At 37.5% G+C, this 16,924-nt stretch overlaps 1 protein-coding gene across 24 annotated transcripts in view; it reads left to right on the top strand.

Annotated features, from left to right (window-relative positions):
- MRRF (mitochondrial ribosome recycling factor) overlaps positions 1-4,476 on the top strand; it is a 183,155-nt gene extending 178,679 nt beyond the window's left edge. For all 24 annotated transcript variants that reach the window (XM_078773591.1, XM_078773983.1, XM_068105902.2 and 21 more), the window contains 2 exons: positions 1,205-1,361; positions 4,230-4,476. In XM_078773591.1, the coding sequence (XP_078629717.1) occupies positions 1,205-1,361; positions 4,230-4,313 (241 nt within the window). In that variant the 3' untranslated portion in view covers positions 4,314-4,476. The remainder of the gene's footprint in view (positions 1-1,204; positions 1,362-4,229) is intronic.
- Positions 4,477-16,924: the final 12,448 nt, after the last annotated feature.

The following is a 16,924-nucleotide window of genomic DNA, read 5'->3' as shown; positions in this document are numbered from 1 at the left end:
TGGGAAGGAGACTATACTTCACATTTAATAAGAAATAACTGACTCAGCGAGGCTACATGTTGTGGTGCAACTAACTAAAGGGGGGTTGCCTTTATTTCAAAAACCATAACGATATATTGAAATATTCCGTCTTGTTGTTCATTCATTTTATATACTCCAACCAAAAAAAATTACCGTTTTGAGAAAATTAGTTTTTTTTATTTTTTCAATTCAAATTTCAATTTTTTATTTTATTGTCATAATTCTAAAATTGTATTATTATTTTTTTAATTTTAGAAGATTGGAAATTTTAGAGATTTCAGAATTTATAGAAAAATCGGGAAAACGAGAAAATCGTGAAAATCGGGAATTTTAATTATTGAATATTTTTTTGAATTTTTTTTTTTGAAAAAGTTGTTTTTGTTTTTGTTTGAAATTTTAGAAAATCAGGAATTTTTTATTATTTAATTAATTGATTAATTTTTGTTTTATTAATTACTTTTTGGGGGGGCTGCTCCAGGATCAGCATTTCTTATCTACTCATATCGATGAATTTGTCCCTCGGAGCAGATTTCGACACACGTTTGTCAAAGACAAAACGTGGGTTGGTAGGAATCAAAAACCGGTTTTATTTATTTTGGGGGTTGGGGGGAGGAGGAAAAGAAGAGGTGTGGTCTGCGTCCGGAGAGGGTTGGGCTTGGAGGAGACAGGGGTGGGGAGGGAGTCTGAAGGCAGTCAGTGTGGGGTGGGAGAAGGGAGGGGATGTGGGGTAGTAGTAGGTAAGGGAAGGGGAAGGGGTGTGGGCTGAGTCCGGAGGCAGTTGGTGTGGAGTGGGAGAATGGAGGGGAAGGGGTGTGGTCTGAATCCGGAGGCAGTCGGTGTGATGTGGGAGAAGGGAGGTGATGTGGGGTAGTAGTAGGTAAGCGAAGGGGAAGGGGTGTGGGCTGAGTCCGGAGGCAGTCGGTGTGGAGTGGGAGAATGGAGGGGAAGGGGTGAGGGGAAGTCCAGAGGGAGGGTGAAAGGATGGGATGGGAGTCCGGAGCGGGGTGGGGTAGGAGTAGGGAATGGAAGGGGTGTGAAGAGGGACCCGTCATTGCGCAGCAACGCTGGGTACCTTTGCAAGTAATTAATAAAGATGTGATTCTTCGGGAAGGCATATGTAGCATTTGGTGGTTGTGTTGTGACATTTAATGTTACCCTTGTTTTTCTTTTCCCATGGTGTTAGAGTGAGTCGAGAGCAGCGAGAAGCATTGAGTCGAAAGGCACGCCAGGTGACGAATGAGGCTAAACAGGGATTAAGAGAGGTCAGAAGTCATGCAATCACCTCTGTGCGCAAGGTGGAGGGAGTTAGCAAAGATACTCTGCACCTTGTGGAAAAACAGGTAAAAAAAATACAAAACTGCATTGAAAGCGACATAAAGACTTGATGATAAGGTTGCTGGTGCATTGAATTGCTATTAAATGCATTAAATGATTGCACTTGCAACAACGAAACGTTGCCTTTTTCATTAGGAAGCTTTTGTGATTGAGTTTCGTGAAGCAAATAAATGAACACACTCTTGTTCAACAACAATAACTAAACGGTTAAAATCTGTGCAGTTGTCTTATTAATAACACATGTGCAGCATTATCCATACAAGTGCATACATTTTTAGAATGTCAGATTAAAGGCATACTTTGTTTTTGTACACTTAGTCGAGGCTCGTGTAAGAGCTAACATATTACACATGAGAAAATGCACGGACCCATAAAACTTACGAATAAATAAAGGGAGCCGTAGACAAGAGAAGGAGAGAGAGAGGAAAACATACAAGCACAACAACAGTAGAGAACATGGACGTCAGTAGATCTGTGGAAGAGAGAGGGTGGGGGTGGGGAGGCGCCAGGGGAGAGGGGTACACGGTATAAAACAAATTGACATGACTAGGAATTGCAGGAATGAAGTCGGAGATTGAAAGAGGTGGATTTGGGGAGTTTTAACAGGGGTAGAAAAGATCAAGGTTTTGGATGGGGGAAGATAAGAGATGGTGATGAACAGCTGTTTTAAAGACCTGGAGGGAGGAGTGGGATTGAAGAGAGTGAGGGAGTTTGTTCCAGAGGCGGGAGAAAAGAGGAATGAAAGAGTGAAGGTGAGCAGAGAATCTTGATTTTGGCAGTTTCACCAGAAGAGGGTTGCAGGCAGATCTTGTGCGTCCTGAAGGAATATTTGGGGGACAGAGCACAGACAGAGCTGGAGGAGCTTGGCCGGAGAGGAGTCGGTAGAAGACAGAAAGACAACCAAGTTGCATGCAGTGAGTGAGTGAAAGGCCTCAGAATCGGCTTCATCATGGGAGATTCCAATGATCCTGAATGCTTTGGTGCACCAGCCCAGAGGGAAGACCAATATTCCATTAAGCTGTGGATGAAAGCTTTGTATGTGGTGAGGAGCTCAGAAGTGCCCAGAAACTACTTCGCACAATGGAGGATGCCCAGACGGCGACTGGCTTTGGAGGCCAGCTTGGAAATGTGGTTTTCCCAGGAAAGATCATGGCAGATAGTGAGACCCAAAAGCTTGAGTGACAGAACTTCTTCAAGAGGATTGTTGAGAAAGTAGATGGGAGGGTTTTCCAGATGGTCTTTTCAGAGAAACATAGTGAGAGTGTGAGATTTGTCAGGATTGAAAGACATGTTCCACTTGTTTCACCAGTTTGTGATTTTATCCAGGTCTGCAGAGAATGAAGAGACTGCAGACTACCGATTTTAGATTTTAGGAACCGTGGCGAGTACTCTACAAGAAACTTGAACACACCCCAGATTCATTACATGGTGATGAGATAAACATCTATACCATGCCTTTTTGCAGCCATATCGATGAGTTCGTCCCTCAGGACAGATTTCGACAGACGTGCGTCAAAGACAAAATGTGGGTTGGTGGGAATCGAAAACCGGTTTTATTTATTTTGGGGGGTGGGAGAAGGAGGAAAGGAGGAAGGGTTGTGGTCTGCGTCTGGAGAGGGTGGGGCTTGGACGAGACAGGGGTGTTGAGGGAGTCTGGAGGCAGTCTGTGTGGAGTGGAAGAAGGGAGGGGATGGGGAGAGGGGAAGTCCAGAGGGAGGGAAGTGGGAGAAGAGTCAAGGCTCGTGTAAATGAGAGAGTGTGAAAGAGCAGCAGAGCAGCATTTTAGGAACTGTGGGCTAATGCCGTCTGGTCCCGTTGCAGAATCAGAGTCGAGGTTTGACAGAAACTTCTCCACCTTGTCGGGAGGGAAGGACACAGATTCCAGGAGCAGCTGGGTACAGAGATGGACGGCTTTGGGACACAAGATTTTGAGGCAAATACAGAGTTGAGGCATTCAGCTTTTTCATCTGCGTGCGGAGTCAGCTGTGTATCAATTTGAGGTAAGGGGGATGGAGGTGGAACAAACACCAAAAACAGATTTGACCAGATGCCACTAGGATTTGGAGGAGGGAGACAGTCTTGAGAGTGGAGAGATAGTTTCCTGGCTCTCCTGAGAGTAGACACACACTTGTTCCGATGTTGGTGGAAGGAACTGAGATTGCCTTCCATGACGAGAAGGCAAGTTGTTTCAGGGCAACTACCTCACCACAAGATTCAGTGTACCATGGACGGGAGAACGGGAATGACAACTGAAGAAGAGATGGAATAAATCTGTGCATGAGAGAGAGCAGTTTTCTTTGAAAGAATTCCCAGGATGAGTTGATGTCAGAGGCAGTAGAGATGGGAGACCAGTCCAGATGATTTATGGCTGCTTGAAGACTGTGCCAGTCGGCTTGAGTGAAACGCCAGACTCGTCAATGCTGAGGAGGCTCTCTGAGAATGGCCAGAGAGATGTCCACTTTAACAAGCAAATGATCAGAAGAACCGATTGGAACAGAAGAAGAACAGCAGGCATTTGCAGGGAAGTTTGTCATAACCAGGTATAGAAGAGAAGATGTTCCATTGACTGAGATCTGGGTCAGGAAATTTACAGATTGTGTCAGTCCCAATGACTCGCAGAAGTCCTTTGCTGAGGTGACATGGCTGGAGCAAGAGGTACCCACACCCAGCCAGCTGGCATGACAGTTGAAGTCGCCACATATGAGGAAGAGAGAGTTTCGATGAGTGGATAGAAGCTGGTCCATGTTGTCAGATAGTGAGATGTAAATGGAAAACTTGTGTGAAATGGCTGATAAAGAATGCATCCATGTGTTATATCTGTTAGATAACCTGTTGAGCTGCACACCTCATATACAATTTGCCATGGTGTGCAGGTTGACCAGCTTGCAGGTGATTATTCTGTTCAAGCTGACAAACTTTTGGAAGCAAAGACTAATGAACTGCTGCAGCACAATTAAAAGGAAGTCAATTTTTCCTGCAATTATGGCATGTATGACTTGATTTTGCATTTGTAATGTATGAGTTGAGTTAAATGGAGAAGCCATTATGCTGCTTTTAGATTGTACCTTTGTATCAAGGATGACTTTCTGAAAGGCCAATAAAATACAATTGTGATGTTGAGTGAGCATTTTGCCCATGTTTGCCTTTTGGTTCAAACAAGAATGACCACTCTGTGGTCACAACCTGCAACCAAATCCGGTAATGGGCTGATTGATGAACGCGCATTTAAAGCACTCTCAAACGATGAACAGCGTTATTGGGCACCGCATGTAATGCGCTATTAAAAGATTCACTCAATATCACTCATCCATGGCAGCCTCCGCCCCAGTTATATCAGAACGAGCAAATTTGTCACACGGTCAAGGATTGCTTAACCCCAATATGAGGCGGTTCAAAAATCACATAAGGGGGAAATACATTGCTCTGGATGAAACTGCTGAAGAGGTCAAGGTTAGGTGGAACACCACAAGTTGCGGTTGAACCGATTAACCGTCCCTCCCATCGTGGCCCTTGTCGAACACCCCGCGCGGCTCGCGCGCCGGCCCCTGCGCTCGTCGTCGTTGTCGGTCGCGTGTCCCCATCGGCTCGTGGCCTCCCCCTCTTCCGCGGGCAACCGTGGTCGCGGCGAGGTGGTCGCGCTGCCGGCGGGGCCACGGTCGGCGTTTGCGGCGAGAGGCTCGGTCCGTCACCGCCTGAGTCTCATCGGGGCTCTAACGTCAGGGAATTAATTTTTTATGATTATTATTTATTTATTTTCATTACTAATCATTTATTGTACACCGCTCCTTTCCTATGCCATCTCCAGGCGCTGCATATCGTCATTGCCGGGCACCGAAGGGGGCTCGGCAGTGACGCACGTTGAAAGGGAGTACTCAGTTTTCACTCCGGTTGTTTGTTTTCTTGCTTTCTTTCTTTCTTTCTTTCTTGTTTGTCCGGGCAATATCTCAGCCATCCTTTGAGCGAGGAAGCTGAAATTTCGGCACAATAGTGAGCAAGTCCTTTGTCAAAAACGTTGTTTTTTGTTTTTTTGATTAATCAATTAATTGAGGAGTTATTTAATTATTAGCAATTAATGAAGTACTTATTTAATTAATTAAATTTCCTTTCTCTTCTGACCATTAACTCAGGCACCTTTTGAGTGAGGAAGCTGATATTTGGACATGCCAATGACCAGGTGATTTGGCTGCAAAGGCTATTTTTGATTTATTAATTAATCAATTAATCAATTAATTATTTAATTATTCGATTTATGACTAAATTTTTTTTTGCTAAGTTACAGATTCTGATGAAATGGTGGTGGTTTTTGTGTTCTCTCACCAAATTGATTAATAATTTAATTTTTTAATGATTATTATTTATTTATTTTCATTATTAATCATTTATTTATTGTACACCGCACCTTTCCGATGCCATCTCCACTCTCCAGGCATTGCAAAACGTCATTGCCGGGCACCAAAGGGGGCTTGGCAGTGACGCACTCTGAAAGGGAGTACTCAGTTTTCATTCTGGTTGTGTGTTTGTTTGTCCAGGCGAGATATCTCGATATCCTTTGAGCTCTTGAAGCTGAAATTTCGGCACAATAGTGAGCAAGTCCTTTGTCAAAAACGATATTTTTTGTTTTTTGATGAATCAATTAATTGAGGAGTTATTTAATTATTGGCGATTAATTGAGTACTTATTTAATTAATTAAATTTCCTTTCTCTTCTGACCATTAACTCAGGCAGTTTTGGAGTTACGAAGCTGATATTTGGACATGCCAATGACCAGGTGATTTGGCTGCAAAGGCTATTTTTGATTTATTAATTAATCAATTAATCGATTAATTATTTAATTATTCGATTAATGACTAAAAAATTTTTTTTTTTTTAGTTACAGATTCTGATGAAATGGTGGTGGTTTATGTATTCTATGACCGAATTGATTAATAATTAAATTTTTTTATGATTATTATTTATTTCTTTTCATTATTAATCATTTATTTATTTTCTTTCTTATTTGGCCAATATCTCAGGCACCTTTTGAGTTCGGAAGCTAATATTTCGACATAACAGTGACCTAGTGATGTGGCTATCAAGGATATTTTTGATTTATTGATTAATCATTTAATCGATGAATTATTTATTGATTAATCAATTAATTATTTAATTTTTTATCAATGACTTATTTAATTAAATTTCTAAAAGATACATCTTTGGATGAAGCACTGGTGGTTTAGTTATGCTATTAGCCAATTGATTAAGAAAATATTTTGTGATAATCTTTTATTGATTTTAATTACACAATTAATCAATCAATTAGTGTACACCTCTCCCTCTCAATGCAGCCTCGATGAGCTGCACTGCGGTATTACCGGGCGCCTGAGGCGCCCCGGCAATGCCGCGCTGTAGGATATTTAATTATTTGGCATGGGGGTGGTGTACTTTGAATGTATCTGTACTTGTTGTACACCGCACCTTTCCTATGCCATCTCCAGGCATTGCAAATCGTCACTGCTGGGCACCGAAGGGGGCTCGGCAGTGACGCACGCTGAAAGAGAGTACTCAGTTTTCACTCTGGTTGCTTTCTTGTTGTGCACCGCTCCTTTCCTATGCCATCTCCAGGCATTGCAAATCGTCATTGCCGGGCACCAAAGGGGGCTCGGCAGTGACGCACGCTGAAAGAGAGTACTCAGTTTTCACTCTGGTTTCTTGTTTTCTTTCTTTCTTTCTTTCTTGCTTTCTTGTTTGTTTGTCCGGACGATATCTCAGCCATCCTTTGAGCTAGGAAGCTGAAATTTCGGCACAATAGTGAGCAAGTCCTTTGTCAAAAACCGTATTTTTTTTTTTGATTAATCAATAAATTGAGGAGTTATTTAATTATTAGCGATTAATTAAGTACTTATTTAATTAATCAAATTTCCTTTCTCTTCTGACCATTAACTCAGGCACCTTTTGAGTGAGGAAGCTGACATTTGGACATGCCAATGACCAGGTGATTTGGCTGCAAAGGATATTTTTGATTTATTAATTAATCAATTAATCGATTAATTATTTAATTATTCGATTAATGACAAAAAAATTTTTTTTTTTTTAAGTTACAGATTCTGATGAAATAGTGGTAGTTTATGTGTTCTCTGACCAAATTGATTAATAATTTAATTTTTTTATGATTATTATTTATTTATTTTCATTAATAATCTTTTTTTTTTTTTTTCTCTCATTTGGCCAATATCTCAGGCACCTTTTGAGCTAGGAAGCTAATATTTGGACATGAGTGACCAAGTGATGTGGCTATCAAGGATATTTTTGATTTATTGATTAATCATTTCATCTATTAATTATTTATTGATTAATCGATTAATTATTTTTTGAGTAATCAATTAATTATTTAATTTTTTATAAATGACTTATTTAATTAAATTTCTAAAAGATACATCTTCGGATGAAGCACTAGTGGTTTAGTTATGCGATTAGCCAATTGATTATGAAAATATTTTGTGATAATCTTTTATTGATTTTAATTATACAATTAATCAATCAATTAGTGTACACCTCTCTCCCAATGCAGCCTCAATGAGCTGCACTGCGGTATTGCCGGGCACCGGAGGTGCCCCGGCAATGCCGCGCGCTGCAGCATATTTAATTATTTGGCATGGGGCGGTGTACTTTGAATGTATCTGTACTTGTTTTCTTGCTTTCTTGTTTTCTTGTTTGTTTGTCCGGATGATATCTCAGCCATCCTTTGAGCTAGAAAGCTGAAATTTCGGCACAGTAGTGAGCAAGTCCTTTGTCAATATTTTTTGTTTTTTGAATAATCAATTAATTGATGAGTTATTTAATTATTAGCGTTTATTTAAGTACTTATTTAATTAATTAAATTTCATTTCTCTTCTGACCATTAACTCAGGCACCTTTTGAGTTAGGAAGCTGATATTTGGACATGAGTGAACAAATGATGTGGCTATCAAGGATATTTTTGATTTATTGATTAATCAATTTATCAATTAATCGATTAATTATTTTATTATTTGATTAATTACTAAAATAAAAAATAAAAAATTCCGTTACAGATTCTGATGAAATGGTGGTGGTTTATGTGTTCTGTTACCGAATTGATTAATAATTTAATTTTTTCATGATTATTATTTATTTATTTTCATTATTAATCATGTATTTATTTTCTTTCTCATTTGGCCAATATCTCAGGCACCTTTTGAGCTCGGAAGCTAATATTTGGACATGACAGTGACCAAGTGATGTGGCTATCAAGGATATTTTTGATTTATTGATTAAGCAATTAATCGATTAATTATTTAATAATTCGATTAAGTACTAAAAAAAAAATTTTTTTTTTCAATTACAGATTCTGATGAAATGGTGGTGGTTTGTGTGTTCTGTGACCGAATTGATTAATAATTTAATTTTTTAATGATTATTATTTATTTATTTGCATTATTAATCATTCATTTATTGTACACCGCACCTTTCCTATGCCATCTCCAGGCATTGCAAATCGTCATTGCCGGGCGCCGGAGGCGTCCCGGCAATGCCGCGCTGTAGGATATTTAATTATTTGGCATGGGGGCAGTGTACTTTGAATGTATCTTTACTTGTTTGTTGTACACCGCTCCTTTCCTATGCCATCTCCAGGCATTGCAAATCGTCATTGCTGGGCACCGAAGGGGGCTCGGCAGTGATGCACGCTGAAAGAGAGTACTCAGTTTTCACTCTGGTTGTTTGTTGTACACCGCTCCTTTCCTATGCCATCTCCAGGCATTGCAAATCGTCATTGCCGGGCACCAAAGGGGGCTCGGCAGTGACGCACGCTGAAAGAGAGTACTCAGTTTTCACTCTGGTTTCTTTCTTGTTGTACACCGCTCCTTTCCTATGCCATCTCCAGGCATTGCAAATCGTCATCGCCGGGCACCAAAGGGGGCTCTGCAGTGACGCACGCTGAAAGAGAGTACTCAGTTTTCACTCTGGTTTCTTGCTTTCTTGTTGTACACCGCTCCTTTCCTATGCCATCTCCAGGCATTGCAAATCGTCATTGCCGGGCACCAAAGGGGGCTCGGCAGTGACGCACGCTGAAAGAGAGTACTCAGTTTTCACTCTGGTTTCTTTCTTGTTGTACACCGCTCCTTTCCTATGCCATCTCCAGGCATTGCAAATCGTCATTGCCGGGCACCAAAGGGGGCTCGGCAGTGACGCACACTGAAAGAGAGTACTCAGTTTTCACTCTGGTTTCTTGTTTGTTTTCTTGTTGTACACCGCTCCTTTCCTATGCCATCTCCAGGCATTGCAAATCGTCATTGCTGGGCACCGAAGGGGGCTCGGCAGTGACGCACGCTGAAAGAGAGTACTCAGTTTTCACTCTGGTTTCTTGTTTGTTTGTTTTCTTGGTTTCTTGTTTGTTGTACACCGCTCCTTTCCTATGCCATCTCCAGGCATTGCAAATCGTCATTGCCGGGCACCAAAGGGGGCTCGGCAATGACGTACGCTGAAAGAGAGTACTCAGTTTTCACTCTGGTTTCTTGTTTGTTTGTTTGGTTGTTTGTTTGTTTGTTTTCTTGGTTGTCCGGGCGATATCTCAGCCATCCTTCAAGCTAAGAAGCTGAAATTTCGGCACAATAGTGAGCAAGTCCTTTGTCAAAAACTGTATTTTTGGTTTTTTGATTAATCAATTAATTGAGGAGTTATTGAATTATTAGCGATTAATTAAGTACTTATTTAATTAATCAAATTTCCTTTCTCTTCTGACCATTAACTCAGGCACCTTTTGAGTTAGGAAGCTGATATTTGGACACGCCAATTACCAGGTGATTTGGCTGCAAATGCTATTTTTGATTTATTAATTAATCAATTAATCGATTAATTATTTAATTATTCGATTAATGACCAAAAAATTTTTTTTTTTTAAGTTACAGATTCTGATGAAATAGTGGTAGTTTATGTGTTCTCTGACCAAATTGATTAATAATTTAATTTTTTATGATTATTATTTATTTATTTTCATTATTAATCATTTATTTATTTTCTTTCTCATTTGGCCAATATCTCAGGCACCTTTTGAGCTGGGAAGCTAATATTTGGACATGAGTGACCAAGTGATGTGGCTATCAAGGATATTTTAGATTTATTGATTAATCATTTAATTGCTTAATTATTTATTGATTAATTGATTAATTATTTATTGATTAATCAATTAATTATTTAATTTTTTATTAATGACATTTAATAAAATTTCTAAAAGATAGGTCTTCGGATGAAGCACTACTGGTTTAGTTATGCTATTAGCCAATTGATTAAGAAAATATTTTGTGATAATCTTTTATTGATTTTAATTATACAATTAATCAATCAATTCGCGAACACCTCTTCCTCCCAATGCAGCCTCTATGAGGTGCACTGCGGTATTGCCGGGCGCCAGAGGCGCCCCGGCAATGCCGCGCTGTAGGATATTTCATTATTTGGCATGGGGGCGGTGTACTTTGAATGTATGTGTACTTGTTTGTTTTCTTTCTTGGTTGTCCGGACGATATCTCAGCCATCCTTTGAGCTAGGAAGCTGAAATTTCGGCACAGTAGTGAGCAAGTCCTTTGTCAAATACGGTATTTTTTGTTTTTTGAATAATCAATTAATTGAGGAGTTATTTAATTATTAGCGTTTAATTAAGTACTTATTTAATTAATTAAATTTCATTTCTCTTCTGACCATTATTAACTCAGGCACCTTTTGAGTTAGGAAGCTGATATTTGGACATGCCAATGACCAGGTGATTTGGCTGCAAAGGATATTTTTGATTTATTAATTAATCAATTAATCGATTAATTATTTAATTATTCGATTAATGACAAAAAAATTTTTTTTTTTTTAGTTACAGATTCTGATGAAATAGTGGTAGTTTATGTGTTCTCTGACCAAATTGATTAATAATTTAATTTTTTTATGATTATTATTTATTTATTTTCATTATTAATCATTTATTTATTTTCTTTCTCTCATTTGGCCAATATCTCAGGCACCTTTTGAGCTGGGAAGCTAATATTTGGACATGAGTGACCAAGTGATGTGGCTATCAAGGATATTTTTGATTTATTGATTAATCATTTCATCTATTAAGTATTTATTGATTAATCGATTAATTATTTATTGAGTAATCAATTAATTATTTAATTTTTTATAAATGACTTATTTCATTAAATTTCTAAAAGATACATCTTCGGATGAAGCACTAGTGGTTTAGTTATGCGATTAGCCAATTGATTAAGAAAATATTTTGTGATAATCTTTTATTGATTTTAATTATACAATTAATCAATCAATTAGTGAACACCTCTCCCTCCCAATGCAGCCTCAATGAGCTGCACTGCGGTATTGCCGGGCACCGGAGGCGCCCCGGCAATGCCGCGCTGCAGCATATTTAATTATTTGGCATGGGGCGGTGTACTTTGAATGTATGTGTACTTGTTTTCTTGCTTTCTTGTTTTCTTGTTTGTTTGTCCGGATGATATCTCAGCCATCCTTTGAGCTAGAAAGCTGAAATTTCGGCACAGTAGTGAGCAAGTCCTTTGTCAATATTTTTTGTTTTTTGAATAATCAATTAATTGATGAGTTATTTAATTATTAGCGTTTATTTAAGTACTTATTTAATTAATTAAATTTCATTTCTCTTCTGACCATTAACTCAGGCACCTTTTGAGTTAGGAAGCTGATATTTGGACATGAGTGAACAAATGATGTGGCTATCAAGGATATTTTTGATTTATTGATTAATCAATTTATCAATTAATCGATTAATTATTTTATTATTTGATTAATTACTAAAATAAAAAATAAAAAATTCCGTTACAGATTCTGATGAAATGGTGGTGGTTTATGTGTTCTGTTACCGAATTGATTAATAATTTAATTTTTTCATGATTATTATTTATTTATTTTCATTATTAATCATGTATTTATTTTCTTTCTCATTTGGCCAATATCTCAGGCACCTTTTGAGCTCGGAAGCTAATATTTGGACATGACAGTGACCAAGTGATGTGGCTATCAAGGATATTTTTGATTTATTGATTAAGCAATTAATCGATTAATTATTTAATAATTCGATTAAGTACTAAAAAAAAAATTTTTTTTTTCAATTACAGATTCTGATGAAATGGTGGTGGTTTGTGTGTTCTGTGACCGAATTGATTAATAATTTAATTTTTTAATGATTATTATTTATTTATTTGCATTATTAATCATTCATTTATTGTACACCGCACCTTTCCTATGCCATCTCCAGGCATTGCAAATCGTCATTGCCGGGCGCCGGAGGCGTCCCGGCAATGCCGCGCTGTAGGATATTTAATTATTTGGCATGGGGGCAGTGTACTTTGAATGTATCTTTACTTGTTTGTTGTACACCGCTCCTTTCCTATGCCATCTCCAGGCATTGCAAATCGTCATTGCTGGGCACCGAAGGGGGCTCGGCAGTGATGCACGCTGAAAGAGAGTACTCAGTTTTCACTCTGGTTGTTTGTTGTACACCGCTCCTTTCCTATGCCATCTCCAGGCATTGCAAATCGTCATTGCCGGGCACCAAAGGGGGCTCGGCAGTGACGCACGCTGAAAGAGAGTACTCAGTTTTCACTCTGGTTTCTTTCTTGTTGTACACCGCTCCTTTCCTATGCCATCTCCAGGCATTGCAAATCGTCATTGCCGGGCACCAAAGGGGGCTCTGCAGTGACGCACGCTGAAAGAGAGTACTCAGTTTTCACTCTGGTTTCTTGCTTTCTTGTTGTACACCGCTCCTTTCCTATGCCATCTCCAGGCATTGCAAATCGTCATTGCCGGGCACCAAAGGGGGCTCGGCAGTGACGCACGCTGAAAGAGAGTACTCAGTTTTCACTCTGGTTTCTTTCTTGTTGTACACCGCTCCTTTCCTATGCCATCTCCAGGCATTGCAAATCGTCATTGCCGGGCACCAAAGGGGGCTCGGCAGTGACGCACACTGAAAGAGAGTACTCAGTTTTCACTCTGGTTTCTTGTTTGTTTTCTTGTTGTACACCGCTCCTTTCCTATGCCATCTCCAGGCATTGCAAATCGTCATTGCTGGGCACCGAAGGGGGCTCGGCAGTGACGCACGCTGAAAGAGAGTACTCAGTTTTCACTCTGGTTTCTTGTTTGTTTGTTTTCTTGGTTTCTTGTTTGTTTGTTTTCTTTCTTGGTTGTCCGGACGATATCTCAGCCATCCTTTGAGCTAGGAAGCTGAAATTTCGGCACAGTAGTGAGCAAGTCCTTTGTCAAATACGGTATTTTTTGTTTTTTGAATAATCAATTAATTGAGGAGTTATTTAATTATTAGCGTTTAATTAAGTACTTATTTAATTAATTAAATTTCATTTCTCTTCTGACCATTATTAACTCAGGCACCTTTTGAGTTAGGAAGCTGATATTTGGACATGCCAATGACCAGGTGATTTGGCTGCAAAGGATATTTTTGATTTATTAATTAATCAATTAATCGATTAATTATTTAATTATTCGATTAATGACAAAAAAATTTTTTTTTTTTAAGTTACAGATTCTGATGAAATAGTGGTAGTTTATGTGTTCTCTGACCAAATTGATTAATAATTTAATTTTTTTATGATTATTATTTATTTATTTTCATTATTAATCATTTATTTATTTTCTTTCTCATTTGGCCAATATCTCAGGCACCTTTTGAGCTGGGAAGCTAATATTTGGACATGAGTGACCAAGTGATGTGGCTATCAAGGATATTTTTGATTTATTGATTAATCATTTCATCTATTAAGTATTTATTGATTAATCGATTAATTATTTATTGAGTAATCAATTAATTATTTAATTTTTTATAAATGACTTATTTCATTAAATTTCTAAAAGATACATCTTCGGATGAAGCACTAGTGCTTTAGGTATGCTATTAGCCAATTGATTAAGAAAATATTTTGTGATAATCTTTTATTGATTTTAATTATACAATTAATCAATCAATTAGTGAACACCTCTCCCTCCCAATGCAGCCTCAATGAGCTGCACTGCGGTATTGCCGGGCGCCGGAGGCGCCCCGGCAATGCCGCGCTGCAGCATATTTAATTATTTGGCATGGGGCGGTGTACTTTGAATGTATGTGTACTTGTTTTCTTTCTTGTTTGTTTGTTTTCTTTCTTGGTTGTCCGGGCGATATCTCAGCCATCCTTTGAGCTAGGAAGCTGAAATTTCGGCACAGTAGTGAGCAAGTCCTTTGTCGAATACGGTATTTTTTGTTTTTTGAATAATCAATTAATTGAGGAGTTATTTAATTATTAGCGTTTAATTAAGTACTTATTTAATTAATTAAATTTCATTTCTCTTCTGACCATTATTAACTCAGGCACCTTTTGAGTTAGGAAGCTGATATTTGGACAGGCCAATGATCAGGTGATTTGGCTGCAAAGGATATTTTTGATTTATTAATTAATCAATTAATCGATTAATTATTTAATTATTCCATTAATGACAAAAAAAAATTTTTTTTTTTAGTTACAGATTCTGATGAAATAGTGGTAGTTTATGTGTTCTCTGACCAAATTGATTAATAATTTAATTTTTTTATGATTATTATTTATTTATTTTCATTATTAATCATTTATTTATTTTCTTTCTCATTTGGCCAATATCTCAGGCACCTTTTGAGCTGGGAAGCTAATATTTGGACATGAGTGACCAAGTGATGTGGCTATCAAGGATATTTTTGATTTATTGATTAATCATTTCATCTATTAAGTATTTATTCATTAATCGATTAATTATTTATTGAGTAATCAATGAATTATTTAATTTTTTATTCATGACTTATTTAATTAAATTTCTAAAAGATACATCTTCGGATGAAGCACTACTGGTTTAGTTATGCGATTAGCCAATTGATTATGAAAATATTTTGTGATAATCTTTTATTGATTTTAATTATACAATTAATCAATCAATTAGTGTACACCTCTCCCTCCCAATGCAGCCTCAATGAGCTGCACTGCGGTATTGCCGGGCGCCGGAGGCACCCCGGCAATGCCGCGCTGCAGCATATTTAATTATTTGGCATGGGGCGGTGTACTTTGAATGTATGTGTACTTGTTTTCTTTCTTGCTTGCTTTCTTGTTTGTTTGTCCGGACGATATCTCAGCCATCCTTTAAGCTAGGAAGCTGAAATTTCGGCACAATAGTGAGAAAGTGCTGTGTCAAAAACGGTATTTTTTGTTTTTTGATTAATCAATTAATTGATGAGTTATTTAATTATTAGCGATTAATTAAGTACTTATTTAATTAATTAAATTTCATTTCTCTTCTGACCATTAACTCAGGCACCTTTTGAGTTAGGAAGCTGATATTTGGACATGCCAATGACCAGGTGATTTGGCTGCAAAGGCTATTTTTGATTTATTAATTAATCAATTAATCAATTAATCGATTAATTATTTAATTATTTGATTAATGACAAATTTTTTTTTTTTTTTAAGTTACAGATTCTGATGAAATGGTGGTGGTTTATGTGTTCTCTGACCGAATTGATTAATAATTTAATTTTTTAATGATTATTATTTATTTATTTTCATTATTAATCATTTATTTATCTTCTTTCTCATTTGGCCAATATCTCAGGCACCTTTTGAGCTCAGAAGCTAATATTTGGACATGAGTGACCAGGTTATGTGGCTATCAAGGATATTTTTGATTTATCAATTAATCAATTAATCAATGTATCGATTAATTATTTAATTATTCGATTAATTACTAAAAAAAATTTTTTTTCCCAAGTTACACATTCTGATGAAATGGTGGTGGTTTATGTGTTCTGTGACCGAATTGATTGATAATTTAATTGTTTAATGATTATTATTTATTTATCTTCATTATTAATCATTTATTTATTTTCTTTCTCATTTGGCCAATATCTCAGGCACCTTTTGAGCTGGGAAGCTAATATTTGGACATGACAGTGACCAAGTGATGTGGCTATCAAGGATATTTTTGATTAATTGATTAATCATTTCATCGATTCATTATTTATTGATTAATCGATGAATTACGTATTGATTAATCAATTAATTATTTAGTTTTTTATTAATGACTTATTTGATTAAATTTCTAAAAGATACATCTTCGGATGAAGCACAAGTGGTTTTGTTATGGTATTAGCCAATTGATTAAGAAAATATTTTGTGATAATCTTTTATTGATTTTAATTGTACAATTAATCAATCAATTAGATGTACATCTCTCCCTCCCAAAGCAGCCTCTATGAGCTCCACTGCGGTATTGCCGGGCGCCAGAGGCGCCCCGGCAATGCTGCGCTGTAGGATATTTAATTATTTGGCATGGGGGCGGTGTACTATGAATGTATGTGGACTTGTTTTCTTTCTTGTTTGTTTGTTTGTCCGGGCGATATCTCAGCCATCCTTTGAGCTAGGAAGCTGAAATTTCGGCACAGTAGTGAGCAAGTCCTTTGTCAAAAACGATATTTTTTGTTTTTTGAATAATCAATTAATTGAGGAGTTATTTAATTATTAGCGATTAATTAAGTCCTTATTTAATTAATCAA

This window comes from Myxine glutinosa, chromosome 1, assembly GCF_964187855.1.
Source record: "Myxine glutinosa chromosome 1, kmMyxGlut1.1, whole genome shotgun sequence".
NCBI lineage: Eukaryota > Metazoa > Chordata > Myxini > Myxiniformes > Myxinidae > Myxine > Myxine glutinosa.
Note: the sequence above shows the minus strand (reverse complement) of the source record. Positions and strands in the feature narration are given on the sequence as shown.